A 16,064-nucleotide genomic window follows, 5' to 3' on the forward strand; every position below is an offset into this window, starting at 1 on the left:
AACAAAGTCCTAGAAAAGAAGAGAGCTTCTTTGCCGTGTTTGGAGTCGGATACTTTTGTACAGCGATTATTTTTGATTCATCTGTCTCGATCCCTTTTTGCGATATTTTGTAACCTAAATATTTTAATTCAGGGGCTGCAAATTTGCACTTTTCGACATTAACTTTAAGACCGGCCTCATTTAATAATGAAATCACCTGTCTTAAATCCTGTACATGTTGGTCCAGATTATCACTAGTAATAATGATATTGTCTAAATAGATAAATGTGGACTTTCCAAGAACAGGCCTTAGCACAATGTCCATACATCGCTGAAATGTTGCCGGTGCCCCTGAAAGGCCAAACGGCATACGCAGGAATGCATAAGTGCCAGACTTGGTTATAAAACCAGTCTTAGGCACATCTTCCAGTCTAACCCCTATATGAAAATAACCAGTCATTAAGTCTAAAGTAGTCATGTATTTGGTAGAAGTTATATTCCTTAGAATTTCTTCTATAATAGGTAACGGATATACCGGATATTTAGTCATGGAGTTTAATTTACGATAGTCAATTGCAAAACGCCACCTTTTTGGATGTGTTACCGGACAGTCATTATTTTTCTTACATAACACAACCGGGCTAGCATAACTACTTGAGATGGGCGTTATGATCTTTTTACGTAACATATCTCGAATGTGCCACTCTATAATGTTTTCTTTATTCTTATCATATCGGTATGGTTTGTGGCGAACTGGCAGTGAATCTACGGTGTCGATACTATGGTTAGTAACTTGAGTAAATCCGGGAATATCACTAAATAATGAAGCAAATTCACATACCACTTGTCGAATTTTTTGTTGCTCTTCCTTAGGCAGGTGGTCGAGGTTTAACGTTGGTGGTTCTGTTTTTTCTTCTCGAACTGGTTTCATCGTCAGCTTAAGGGACGCTTCGTTAAAATCCAGCGTTGCTTCTACCTCTGAAAGAAAATCTATCCCTAAGATGACATGTGCTTGCAAATTTTTTACGATAAAAAACATAATCTTTACTTGCTCGTTCTTGATACGAATGTATAACGGTAATTTACCTATGCATTTGCATCTTTCTTCCTGCGCAGCTAACACTGTCGTATTATCCGAATTATATATGCGGTATTTACGGAAATACTTCCTAAAAAATTCTTCTGCCACAAAGGAACACTGCGCGCCTGTATCCAGGAGTGCGGTGGCTGGGATGTTATTCACCAACACTTCAAGCTTTGGAAGAGTCTAATTTTTCACCATCACTGTATTTAACTTGAAGGAAGAGGGGTTTTCTTGGCCTTCGGATTTCCGCACCCTCTCGTCAGCAGAAATCCGTTTTAGTTTAAATCTTGCTTCTTCCTTTCCATGCCTTCCTTCTTTTTCCACTGGCCTTCAGGCTTTTTTCCTGGCTTGCTATTGAACTGTCGACGTTCGCCGGTTCTTTTTGGGTACTCTGGTTTCCTTGCCCACTGATTCGCTTTGCTTCCGTAGCCGTGTTCTTGACTTTGCTGTGATCTTGGCGAACCAAATTGGCTTCGTTGCTCATACTGGCGTCTTCTTTCAATGTCCGCCGTTCTTCTACTTTCGAACTGGATTGCTAGCTCAAATAACTTTTCCAGTGTAGTCGGATTCCTTAATTCAATAAAGTCTTGTACTTGGGGAAGTAACCTCAGCAAAATCACTTGAATTATCTCAGGATCCGGACGGTTTCCATACAAGAGTTTGAAGACGTGAATTTTTCTTAAAATAAAGCTTGAAAGATTTTCAATTTGTTTCTGGTATATGCTGAAGAGTTCCGCTTCTAATCTTGCACGATCCCTTACGACAGGGAAGGCTTTTACTAAGGCAGTCTTAAAATTTTCGTAAGTATAGGTGGGACTTCCCGCTTGACCCAAGAGGCTTCTGCCTATACATTTGAACCAATTAAGCGCTTGGCCCCTCAAAGCGCTGGTAGCTAAGGTGACTTTCTGGAACTCATGTACTGGATACAGCATGAAGTGGTCATCCAATTTTTCCAAAAAACTAGTTACCGGTGAGTTGGTATTTTTTTTTTTTTTTTTTTTGGTAAATGTTGCTTCTGGTTTCATCGATGCGCGCATGGTCTGGACGATGTAACCAAATCCTTACAGGGCGGCAGCTGGCGTTTCTGAATTCTGAGCCGCTTCTGCAGGCAGCACATGTTCTTCTTGAAACTCGGCATGGTTACTCTTCTTCGTCGGGCGCCACTATCATGTTCTGTGTTCCTCCTTATTTGCTTAGGGAACATTTAACTGTCCTGTCTCGGAACAGGGAGCTTACTAAAGCTATGTTCAATAAATTTGGGAAGTAGACAATACACACAGGAAGGCTATACGAAAGCCTTTATTTTTCTCTCTTTACAATGATTTCCGGACTTCGGAATACAGAGACCAACCACTTGTGGTCTGAACGTAAGAATATAAAAATATTAACTAAACTCTAACTAAACTAACTTTGGATTAATCAAACAAGTGCCTAACTCCAAGATTGGCCGTATATTACCAAAAAGCCGTATGTAATACAGAGAACTGCTAACACCTAACACTACGATACGTTTAAAATTATCAAGAGGATTAAACCTCTGGCCTTGAAGGCAACCAGCAACCGAGTAAAACTACTATGGCAAGCGGCCTGCTTCTAGTAACTCCTTCCTCTCTCTTGCTTGGCAAAAAGCCACAACTTAAGCACTTGGTGTTCGCAAGACAAATTTGCATAAATAAGTTAAAGCTTTTAATTCTGGCCGGAAGTAGAAAATAATAAGTGATAGTAAAGATTTAAAATAAAATAAACGTTAGTAAAACTTAGGATCCTTACAAAATGTAAACTGGCTTTATGGTGGAATGGCCATTGCTATCACCTGTGTTGGTTGTTCACCTCAATGAAAGCATGTGCAATCACTGTAAAGCTTTTGTGAAAGTCCGGGTGGTCTCATATTCACCCGGACCCCATAAAGCTTTGTTTGTTTCATTTTAGCTTTAAATATCAATCTGTTAATGACTGAAATGTGACTTCCTCGTACAATTTATATCACACTCTGCATTCAAAATATATCCATTTATCACACGCTGCTGTAACCCCCAAAATACATACATATATTTTTTTTGAGCAATTCAATTATATTAAAGGAATTTTTAGTCGCTTTCCATAATACAGAATTTTATAGAAACCTAAAAAAAATATAACACTTTCAGAAAACGCGATGTTGTACAATGAAATGTTCGGAATCCCCAACCAGCTGGTTAGCAAGGATACCAGCTGATTCTCGTTTTTTCCACAATGATACTACAAGGAAAAAATAATATCATCAGAGCGAACCACCAACAGATGAGCTAGATAATATGCCGAGAAGACTTTACCGATTATTATGAACAATGTGATCACCAGAAAAAATGCACTGATATTCGCGAGAGCATTATCATGAGAAAATTTGATTATCTAAGTTTTACAAATGAAATTCATAAATCATTATTGTGGAACTGAATTGACTTTTTTACAGGGTTATTAAAAAAGAAAGAGCAGATCGCAAACATGTATTTCTTCCAAACTACGAAAGATAGAAACATGATTCTAACATTAATGGATAGAGAAAAGTGTACAATTTTGTACGGGTAAAAGTTCCAATCATGGCCGCATTGGCGCTCTTGTTTGTTCTGGTATTATTTGTCGGTTGATAGTCTGTAGTGAAATGGCAGCGACACCACAGCAGAAGTCTTTTTGTGTTCTACAATTGGCAAAACTAGAGTCCATTGTTGCATTTCAGCGAGCATTTCGCCGTCAATTTAATAAACAACCACCGCGTCAGAAGCAAATTTACGAGTGGCATCGAAAATTCGTAGAAGATAGTTGTATCTGCAAAGAGAAAAGAACGAGATCATCGAACGAGAATGTCGAGCGTATTCATACACTTTACGAAAGGAGCCCAAAGAAATCCACATCGCGAGCAAGCAAAGAACTTAAAATTTCTCAACCAACGGTGTGGCGAGTTCTAAAACATCGTCTGCACATGAAGCCATACAAACTGCAGCTATTGAATGCATACATTGAATGCATACTATAATTGTAAACTTTTCTCTATTCATTAACGTTAGAATCATGTTTCTATCTTTTGTAGTTTGGAAGAAATAAATGTTTGAAATCTGCTCTTTCTTTTTGAATAATCCTGTATAATTCGAAGTCAATTACAATTAATATACATTTTTTATTGTAAGTGTTAAAAGAAGTTTTATGTTTTGTTTTGTTAGGTAAGCGTATACTTGCTTCCGCAACCTTACAAATCCAACTGCACGGATTATAATAAACTGCCTTTTCATTCGTTATCCAACATGGAACTAACTCCACGGGTAAGTTGAAGTATTTTTTAACATATTGTTATATAAATTGAGCTCTGGCTTTCGAGCTCATGATAGCAGAACAGAGCTATGAAAATGGTTCTGAGATGTTCAAAATAGTATACCACGTGGGTTAATCTTCACTAAACAATTTTTATTTAGTTAAAATTCGCAGTGACATCACTCGTAACTTAAACACTATACTCGAAAAATCAGTGTATAGACAGAAAGGACGTATGGCAGTTAAGCATGTTTTCTCTGTACTGAAAGGAGAGTATTTTGATCCAATGAAGTTTTTGTGTAAAGCAATATTAGCTCATTAAACGAAGCTAATTAGAAAAAAAAAACAGATTAGACCAACTACATTTTAAGAAATTGCCAGAATTAAATTTTTCGTCTCCTTTAAGATAATTCTTCCTGAATTTATACACTGATCCTAGTTCTAGTATTTAATTAAAACCTGTCTAGCAGTCATTCTACAGAAATGTGCTTAGCATCTTCTGAATTCTTTTAGCTATTTTGTCTGCATTTTCCCTGCTATGACAAAATGGCTATATATTTCTATCGAATGTTAGCCTTCAATCTGAAAGAAGTTTCAAACAGTTTATACTTCTACAGGGCAGTGCGGTTTGCTATGTTATCGTCATGAAAACACTATCCTATACGTATGCAAATGTCCTTTATCAATCAGCTCAGCACAAAATAAAATGTCTTAAGCTAAGATTACCTTGGAAGGACAAAGTTCTGTCTCCAAATCAGTTTTAAAAAAATCAAAAATCACCACCGTTGTCATCACTGGAGCCCGGACCTCTTTGGTCTTCAGAAGTTTAAAGTCCTCCATTTCGAGGCATGTTTTTCTCTTCATGGACACAATCCAGTCTAGAGAAACGAATTTATTATCAACATTGTTTTCGTTGCAGTCTTAATTTTCCTCGGCCCCTTTGATTCTTAAAGCCCGTCTCCAAAAGGAGGCGTACCTCCGAAAAGTACTTCGGCGTCTGCGTCAGTCCATCTACGCACCCCATTGAAAAATGTGTTTTAATTTTTTTAGTCTAGAAAAATAAATTTTTTGCGAAATTTATTGTTTATTGAAAAACATTGTATGTTTTATATAAATGCAAAACAATATTATTTTTATTAATGACTAGTCTGTTGTTGTTTGTTCATTATTATATTGGCGAAGCGAGGTTCCTTTTTTGAAAGACATACGCGTAAGTCTCACTTGCATTTAAGCGATTTCTCGCTTTAGTTTTTATATGCAAAAGCGATGAAAATCCTATTTCGCACAAGCAGGTGATAGCAAAGGGTAAGAATATGCAGTGCTCCGTTCGCCAACTCTGGATAACGTTGTAACTGTGAACACTAGAATTTTTGCAATTCTAATTGTTCGATTTCCATTTGAACATGTCCACATGCTCGCATTTCAATAAGTTGATCTTTTTTCACATCACTAACATCCATCAAATTTAAGTCAAATAGAAATGGATCCAGTATCCATCTCTGAGTTTTGGTAATATTTCCGGTAGAAAAATATCCATTGAAAGATTTGCTCAATCATCTCAAAGGTATTACAATGTCGGGTATAATTGTGTTCTTTTCATTTTTTGCAATAACAGAATCAAGCAAGGAAAAGATTGCAAAATTCCCCTTTTCTACTCGACGTATCCAAATTTCTAATTTTGTGATAAATGAAGATAATTTTTCACTAGATATTATTATATTTATACCAAATCCTTGCATTGATAGATTCAATTCATTTAAATGGCTAAATATGTCTGCTAAGTAGGCCAGCCTCAGCATTGCATCATTACTTTCAAAATCTTTTACTAAATAACAGTTTTGACTAGTCAGTCAGTGAATAATTTCCTCACGCAATTCAAAAACTCATTTAAGCATGCGACCCTTAGATAACCATCGTATTTCGGTGTGATATAGGAGCACGGTATGATCAGCACCGATTTCTTCGCAAAATGCATGAAAAATGCGATGATTAAGCGCTCGCCCTCGGATGTATTTTACTACATTTACTGCTGTAGTTAGATGTTGTTTTAAACTTTCTGGCAATGCTTTCAATGCAAGTGCATGACGATGCAACATGCAATGCGTTATTATAACTTCCTGTAATTCTCCTTTCATGTGTGAAAAAAATCCTGAATTTTTGCCTAACATTGCATCAGTGCATATTGAGCCAATCACATTCATTAGTAATTGATATTTAGTAAAAAAATCTTTGATGCGATTGAAAACATCAATTCCTCTCGTATTCACGTCCAGTGGCTCATAAAATAGAAATTCTTCTATCACCTCTTTTTCCTTCACATACCTGACAAATACCAAAAGTTGGCTACAATTATCAACATCAGTTGACTCATCCAGTTGCATGCTTATTTATAGCGAACTGATTTTTATGTCTTCAATTACTTGCATTAAAATATCTTCACTGAGATCTTGTATTCGCGATCGTATAATATCATTCGATAATGGAATCTGTTAGATTTTTTTATGTGCTTCCGAATCTGAAACTGTTTTAGCAATAATTAAAGCAGAAGGTTTAATCAACTCTTCAGCGATCGTGTGAGGGTTCTTTTTTTTTTTTCACATAAATATGCCACTTGATATAACGCTTCTAATAAAGGTTTTTGAATTGCTGGTCCGCACAATTTTAGGTTAGTTCCACTGGTATCAAACCGAGCCTTCTTTTGACTTCAAAGCTGTTCATGCTATGCGCTTTTTCGCCACCATGCAGATTGTTGAAATGCTCTAATAACTTTGATGGTTTGAGATTGCTGTTTGAAAATATTTTGGAACACAAGATGCATTGCGGTCGTTGCGTGCCATCTTTTTCGGTTGTGCAGGTAAATCCATAACCGGCATACTTATCGTTCCATTGTCGTTTTTCTGACATAGTGGGGTTCACTATAATCGATTTAATTATTTAGAAATAATGTAATATAATATATATAATGTTCTTACGTTTGTAATATCACTGAATCCTATTCGGCTTGAACGGGCAATTAAGAATGTATTAGTCTCAATAGGTTTCTGGACAAGTCAGAATACACAATACACATGTCGCAGACACAATGGTTGACTCAACCTAACACAGGCGCATTAGATGCAGATACAAATCTGTGAATCCGTAGATTCCTTTGGAGTAGCACATATTGAACTCAGCGCATGCGCAACGTGAGATAACGCACTCCGTTTGTATTCCCACAAAGTTTTTTTTCTTTTCTCCGTCACCTACAAGGAAGTTAGAATAGTTAGACCTTTGGTCACCTAGCTGCCTGTTTGCTTTCGTTTGTAGCGTTTCATGCCTTTTCGTAGCGTAGTGTATACGCCCATCGGCACCGGCTCTTTCCTGCGTCTTTTGCTGATAAGTGAGCTAGGTGCTACCAATTTTTATGAGCTTCAATATTGGGGACACTATTGCAGATTTCAAATATTTTATTATAAGAAATTTAATAAATGATATTTAATAATTTTATGGTTAGGTAGGGGCTTCTCCCCCCCCCAAAAAAATACATTTCCGCACCCCCAGGGGTGCGGGCACCCCCGGTTACGAACCACTGATCTACACAGAGAAACATGTCGGAATGTCAGGTACATGTCTGCGGCGCCTGCACCGCGAGTCATTGCGCATGATGGGATACAATGTCACCAAAGACATAATTGGCGACAGCCAATGAAATTGCATGTAAGAATCACATATCCACGTAGCGATCGCGGCTTCTGAATCAACATTTCTGTTAACATGTGTCGCAAATTGTTTCGAGTTTTATTTAGCGTTGTTATTATTTTAACAAACTAATTTATGATGTCATATTTATTTTGAATCATAATTTCCGATTGATTTCTTTATAAAAATTGCATTTTTCAGATCTGTACTGTGGAATGCGTCATGTATCACCAACGAAGAACTTGTCAGCACAGCTATGTAACAGATAACGTCGTCCTCTTCTCTGACGAAATGCCCTATGACCCGGACAAAGTAACAAAAGGTAAGTAAATCAGAATGTGCATAATACAAACCCTAAATTGAAATACAATTCATAATTGCAGTTTAGGTTTAATTCTACTTAAAATTTTGTATATTATGTGCTACAACAAAGTGACTGATTAATTTTTGAAAATCAGTTTTTCTGAATGGCTGCCTGTAATAAACTTGATATCATCGAAAACTATCAAATTGGTATAAAATATATATTGTTTTTAAACGGAAATCTTTGGCATAGTCATAAGCTCTGCATTGTTATAAACTGGAAGATAAATTAAAAACCTTATGCTGCACAATCTTTTCTTTGCAAAGGTTGAAGGAATTTCTTTGCAAAAGTTTGGGATTATTTAAATTACGGCAAAGCATTCCAGAGTCATCCGTCTAAAGACTCTATCGCACATTCAAAATATTGCGAAAGAACGACTGTTTAGTGAATTTTTTTTTCTGCTTTGCCACATGATACAAAACAGCCAATCGCCACTGATCACTTAGGAGTTGCCATGTAAAGGGAAAATTGATTTTCAATACAAACACAGAAGCTATCAACAAAGGACTCCTATTCCATTATTCTTTATTTCGATGCTGATTGAGTGAAAACGTACAATTCTCAACTTTTTACGGAACGTTTGATTTTGGGTTTATGTGATTACGGCAAAGCCTCGATGGCTATCTGCCTTCGTGGAGGGCTGTCGAAGGTAAATTGGCTCGTATACAAGTTACACATTACGAAAACCACGAAAATGCCTATGCAGCCAACCCGTTCGCGGGATTTGAACCTCGGATCGAACTACCACCGTTCAGCGACTTTATTGCTCTGTCGCCGGTGGGCGGACGAAGAAAAATCCCCCGTCTGTCTTTCAATGACAGACAGAAAAATTTATTCAAACAGTTGTTTCTCCGAAACAGACGAATATGCTGTATAGGAAACAATTCTTTTGTGAAGGATGTTTCCAAAGAAAACTGGCGCATTCACACGTTATACACACGAGGAAAACCACGAAAACTCCCACAGCCAGCATCCTTCTTCGAGATTTGAACCCGGATATAATTATCAGGGTTAGGGATACTTGGGTTATAGCAAAGCACACGAAGGCTATCTGCTTAAGAAGAAAATGCTTTCGCGGAAGATATTTTGAGGAAAACTGGCTGGTATCTACATTACGTATGGCAAAACCACCAAGCATGCAGCAAGCCCGTTCGCTGGAATTTGAAACCGGGTTGGATTATCAATGCTTTTACTACTCGGCGGCTTCAAAATTCCAGTGTACAGATATTTCATCACTCAGCCATCGGTAACCCTTTTTGCTAGCTGAAATTGATTACATTTGAAATAGCTTTTGTAATTAATAACAGAAGAAAAAACAGAGTTCAGTAACTAAGAGAAAAGAATAGAAGGAAAGGAGCTGATTTTTTGATTTTTCCAATCTAAAATTATTGTTTATAGAAGCCTAAAGAGCTCAAAGAAATACTGAAGGCCTATTTATAGTAGCGGATTTTTGAGCCGAAGGAACGCGTGCGAACTGAACAGCTCCGTTAAGGGAGGGAGGTAAGGCACCCACTCTTTCTGAGATAAAAGTATCTATGCATTTATTGCATAAAATAAATAAACAGCCTTTGTGATAATGCCGTTCAAAGTTTCAAGAATGATATTTCCTTAGCTCCTGAAACTAATTCTATTAAAAGCCGTCTAAACCGTGCGCTTTTCTTGAGTTCTTAAGTTCCGCTAGTACAAACAGACTCTAAAACACTTGGAAACAAATCTTGCACTGACGTCTTTGTGAAGCCGAAAAATAACTTTATGGTTCACGGAATCCCACGAATTTTTTTACCCTGTCTATTGAGTGAATGATCTTACTTTTTCTGTCTTTTACATTTTTACGAGCGCTGATGTTTCATTGTTAGTATTACATGTTTATAGCCTTTCGTTGAAAGCATTAATTTCAAATATTGATGTTAAATTACCAGCTGTTAAATTCAAAATATTGACATTTCGTGATAACTGTCTTGCAGCTACAAAACTTCGCACACAGTCAACACTCGCGGCACTTTATGATTTTGTTTTTCCCCTGTAATACCTTTTCAAAGTAACGCTGCTATCTTTATTCTTACAAAATTGTTATGAAAATTATGTAATATTTATTATGTTTGGAAATGATTTTACTTTCAAAAATATGTTCAACTGCTGAAAATACGTGTTTACTGCAGAATATTCGCATCAAGCTGTAGTTATGTAATTTTTATTTTTCACACCATGAACTTTTCTTCGTATTACAGTAATTTTACTTAAAGCTGAATATTAATTTACTGAACACAAATTAAATTCAGATTTCGTTTACGAATACATGTTTGATGTAATTTGTAGTGGAGAGCTAAGTTAGTGGCGGCATCTATAACGTAGGATACGGTTCGCAGTCCGATACGCCGACTTCATCAGCTAAAATCGAACTTAGGAATTTGCTGCGTCTATTATTTTATAACAGACTCTTCAAAGTCATTCTCCGGGCCCCAAACCATACCTCATAACCACACTTAGCTCTCCATTAAAACCTAATGCTGCGGCAAAAATTCAGTCCTCTAATTTCCATATTGCCCTATGCGATCATGACGATCCAGGTTACAACTATAAATGAACTACTTATTTAAAAGTAACTAACAGTAATTTTAAAGTAACTCACGGTCCAATGGGTAGATAACCAAAAACGTTCTTGCCGTTTTAGACAGTCAGAAAGAAAAAGTCATAAATAATATTCACCGCTAATCCTCAAAGTAATCACCATCGACATTTTATATGTATGCAAATAATTTTAATGAAATTTTATGTAAAATTGTAGTATCTCCCGTGCAAAATAACATGAAATGACTCAAGAGTAAACGTTTGCCAGTAAAAGTAATGTTGCATGGGCAATTCTAATAAACATTGAGGTCAATCGCTATCTTTCTAAATTGGCTAAGTTTTTCTTCGTTATGCATCTAAGATAGCTGCACATCTATATCATTCTATCTAGGTGCCTTAAAGAACTTGAACTACTGAAATCATTACAGACACACACATATATTATTAATGAATTTTGTACGAAGATAGGTAATTTTAGTGACATTATATGTGAAATTGTTGAATTTTTCTGTATAATGTAACATGAAGAGCCGAGAGAAAGGATGCTCTGCCGGAAAAATAACAATACAGGGGCACGTCTATTTAACATTGAGTAAATGGCTATCTCCCTAATTTGGCAAGATATGAAGCTGGCAATGGTTTTGGCGACTAATTTTGGTCGCCAAACTTTGCGACCGTTTAGTAACATTTTGGTCGGGTCTCTGTATAACTGTAATTGATATCTATATATATGTAAGGTAAAATAACACGCCGAACAAATATTAATTTAGAAACCAAACAAATAAACTCTATGTAATATTTGCAAATTTTCACGAAATTTGCAAATATTACTCTGATTTTTTATGTTTGACTTCTAAATTAATATCTATATGTAACTTTTACCATATCCGGTCTTTATATACAACTGCAACCGTATTCAATCCTTTTGGGGCATTTCATGTTACATTAACAAGAGGAAGTACAATTTACGTATAATTTCACTAAACTATTAACATATATATATATAATTTGTAGCAACAATAATAATAATGATAATTAGACTAGGAGTATTAACTTAAAATGCAAACACCGAATTTCGTGTTCGAACTAAAATGCAGCTATTTTCTGTGTGACGTAGCTAGTCTTGACTGTCTAGAAGTTCGGCTTGTGCCCCCTTTGCCTCGCACGTGACTTTATTATTGCAGATGGTATAGGCGGAATTTCTTGTTGTTAAGCCACCAGATCTTACGACCTCATATGGAAACAATAATAAAGAATTTGCTTAAATGTTCTAATTGTCAAAGTTTATACCTTTATGAACTGGTGTAAGAACTGACTAATCACAATGAAGGAAACGAACTCATATTTGATCTATGATTTCGTTGTGTCAACTGCGCATCATGCATGCGCAATTTTATCTTTTTTGACTGGTTACGGTTTAAACCCTGTAGTGTAGTTGTGATCGTAGATAATGAATTTTATGCCTTAAAAGTATGACAATAATGACAGCTAAAGCATACTAAGAATATGGGCGGTTACTAAATATAAATATTGACTGAAAATACTTTTGCAGGTGATAAACAATGCGCCATGTCTTTATCGGAAGATTATAAAGAATACTGCCGATCACTTTGCAGTGTACCTTGTCAGTAAGTATGCAAAGTAATAAATTAAGTGTAAAAATTATGGATTTTTTTACTAGATTACAGTAATTGATGTCTGCAAAAATTATTTTTGATGATATGGGATTCTTAATTTTAAAAAATTGCTGCCCTCAGTACCTTAATTTATAGCAACTTCGGACTGTATGAGTTAGCTTCATAGAGAAGCTCATAAAATATTGAGGCTGATAAACAATACGTGATATAAGACTAAAGTAAATATTCTCAGGAAGTAGTACTGATAAGTACAGAAGGCTATTTGCACTTTTTGAAAACGATTTTCTAATTAAATTTTCTCGTTAGTGTTTTGAGATAAATATTTGGTCTTTTCAATATAATCGGCTGCTACTGTTTTGTTTTGATTGGAATGCAGAATAACAGATTTATTTTGGAAATGACTCCTAAAACTGATAGATAGATCGAAGATTACGCAGATGCAAGGAAAAATATTTCTACCAAGAAATTGTAAAGCTATGTAAAAATCAATGTTATTGCATTTCGAAGGAACATGTTTTTAATGCATTAAATTCAAAAGAGAAGGAGCATCTAACTGAAATTGAAAACGAAAAAATATTCACTAAACCGTATCTTAAATCTGTTCGAACGCGTGTTAATATCGCGTGAAAGTGAAGTCTTTGTTCCTGAAAGAAAATACACTGATTCAGAGATTCGTTCATTGGAATTGGGATTTGTTTTCTGACTCTATAAATAAATCATTCATAAAAATTTACAGCATTGTTAATAAAAGTTAAAAAATGTGGTTAAATCTAAAGTTTATCTGCGCTTTTTCCAAAGTATATTGCGGAACGAAAAACAAACACTATAAAATTGCATGAAAAAGACATAGCTGCTGATAACTGGAAATTTTGTGTTAACATTCGATAAGGCCTGGGTATATTTTAGTGAATTTAATTTTTAAAAAAAATCAATTTCTGATGCTCACCTGACAAAAATGACCACATGAAATGGCTTTATCAATGCATCGAAAAGTTACAAACGATAATGGTAAGATTTTGTTTAAATGGTAAATAAAAACTTCAAAATCTGTCAAGTAAAGATTAAATTAATTCACTGTACTATTAGCAGGATATTTTAGAACCAGGTTTTCAAGAAAAAATTCTAGCCTTATATAGAAAGACACCAATAAAGTTAAGCTTCACACAGCCTCTAATAAAATGTTCAAGTCAACTCCGCTTATTTAGCAAAGAAAGAGTCAAAAACAGAACTAAAATGTATCTCATTATATGAAATTCATGTAAAATCACTTGGCGCTTCTCCTATGGACTTTTGTGTTTTCGATTGGTCTAAAAGATCCATAGAAAACCGAACGAACTTTGGAAAATAACCCAAGAGGAGTGGAATAAAACTGACATGGCGGGACTGAAAAAAAGATAACTTTCATGAAAAATTCGAGCCGGAGCTATAGAGAAACAAAGCAGAAGCAAATCGCTGCAAGAAATACGCCCTTTATGCATAATAACTAAATATCAAAACCATTTTCATAAAGTGCGAACGACCTTCGTATAGTAGTGAATTTATCGCAGGAAAAAGATGGCAAAATCCGCAGAGCAACTGTGGAATAAGTCATGAAATTTTCCAGCGGCAAAGCACTAGAGTACAGCTCCCGACTCTCCTCGGTCGTTCTGGGAACTCTACGTACTCTCGAGACTCTCCACGCTACAACTCGCGGTGCACTTGACGATATACAAGAGTACAGCTCTCGACTCGGTTCAGTCGTTCTCGTAGCTCAGCACGCTCTAAGACAAAACTCGATGATGCACTAACTCGCGATACACTAAAGTCTCCCTCGATGCACTCGACGACCAGCTCGGCGCTAGACGTTGAGACACTCGCTACTGACTATCAGCTCTCTAGACGAGACACTAACTGACTTTCTGCGTACGGCTTTTGGCTTGTGTTCGAGAACATTCTTCGCTAAACCAGTAAGAATTCGTACCAGAAGGTTCTCCATCCGTCTATAAAATATCGCCAAACGGGCGATTTCTCGCCAAATGTAGCAACTTTGCCTTCCTTTGCCATTTTATGGCAACCTTAAACCTGCTTTGCGGGGAAGCTATCTTACCGCGCATGGAGATTTCATATATATATATATATATATATTAGAGTTACCTACTGCATATAAGTGATAACTTTGGTAGATAAGATAACTGTAATAGCTTGGAGAAGTAGGTTTATTGCGTAAATGAAACGATGACGCAGGTGACAGGTGACGGAGGACGGGGACGCCTAATGCTTAACATAGGTAAACAGGCGTGTGTCCCACGCCCTTCCCTATCGAGGAACAACAAATCCCTGGGGCCCCGTGAGGTTGCCTCGGTAATTTATTATACAGATCTAAAGATTAATACATGGCCAAACAGGAGCTGAGGATTATTGTTTGACAATGGTTACGTAACAATAGCTTTGTGGGTGTGTATGGCGGTTGGAATAACACAGATACATTAAAAAAATACAAAACAAAGACAAGAATACATACATGTACAGACAAAAACAAACAAATATTAACAGATACGAACATAAAGATGCATTGATATTAAGAAACCTATGACGAGAGACACATATGTAAGATATTAATACAAAAGTAAAATGCTAAAATACAGAATGGGCTGAAGGGAGTCATGTGTATTTCTGGTATCCTTGTGGTTGTAAGTGTGCTGTGAGTACATAAACAAAAAAAGAAGCAATGAGTACCGGATGTAGAGTTATGGTGCCAGAATTTAGAGTTCTCTAAAAGTTCAGTCTACACTATAGTTCAAAGTTTGCGAGAGTTCAGGCTATACTAAAGTTTAGTGTTCACTGTAGTACTAATAGCACTAAATTTAGAGTTTGCACAGTCACAGTAAAGATCCTTTCCTTCTTTCAATATAATGAATATTGAATCTTGTAGGAAGAATAAAGCTAATTTTTCAGAATAAACAAAATACTTTTATTTAAATTTTAAAACAGAACAAAAAAAAAAAAATAAATACTGCAGCTCTAAACTATCAAAATTTTAAACTCTTAACTACTGCAGTTAAAACTCTTACAACTATTAAAAAACTAAAAATCTTAAACTCTCTAAAACAAAATATATAAAAAATCTTTCGAATCCTCTTCTTGTTGCCACAACGTAAAATGCAAGTTCTTGTCCTATTATTTATATTTCACGTTCTCTTTAAGTCACGATCTTCACAAGTCATGATCTTTACAAGTCACGATCTTTACAAGTCCCCCCACAAGAAGCACATTCGTCACCGTAGAGACAATGTTGCTCAGAGTTCATTGAAAGAGAAAGAGTTAACAGCTAACCTTGACAAAGCATCAGCATTCCCATGTGAACTTCCTTTGCGGTATGTCACAGTCATGTTATACCGTTGTAACGCTAAGGCCCAACGAGACAGTTTAGCACCATGAGGGGCGCTTTGGGTCAAGTAGGTGAGGGGATTGTGATCAGACACAATCTGCA

At 36.1% G+C, this 16,064-nt stretch overlaps 1 protein-coding gene across 2 annotated transcripts in view; it reads left to right on the plus strand.

Moving 5' to 3' along the window:
• The window catches only part of LOC118191322 (epithelial sodium channel subunit beta-like), a 138,620-nt gene that overhangs the window by 93,171 nt on the left and 29,385 nt on the right, over nt 1-16,064 (plus strand). For both annotated transcript variants that reach the window (XM_085821720.1, XM_085821721.1), the window contains 3 exons: nt 4,261-4,359; nt 8,228-8,348; nt 12,511-12,586. In XM_085821720.1, the coding sequence (XP_085677846.1) occupies nt 4,261-4,359; nt 8,228-8,348; nt 12,511-12,586 (296 nt within the window). The remainder of the gene's footprint in view (nt 1-4,260; nt 4,360-8,227; nt 8,349-12,510; nt 12,587-16,064) is intronic.

The sequence above is a fragment of the Stegodyphus dumicola genome, chromosome 8 (genome assembly GCF_044657685.1).
Source record: "Stegodyphus dumicola isolate Sdum_Otavi_A_Nest chromosome 8, ASM4465768v1".
Lineage (NCBI taxonomy): Eukaryota > Metazoa > Arthropoda > Arachnida > Araneae > Eresidae > Stegodyphus > Stegodyphus dumicola.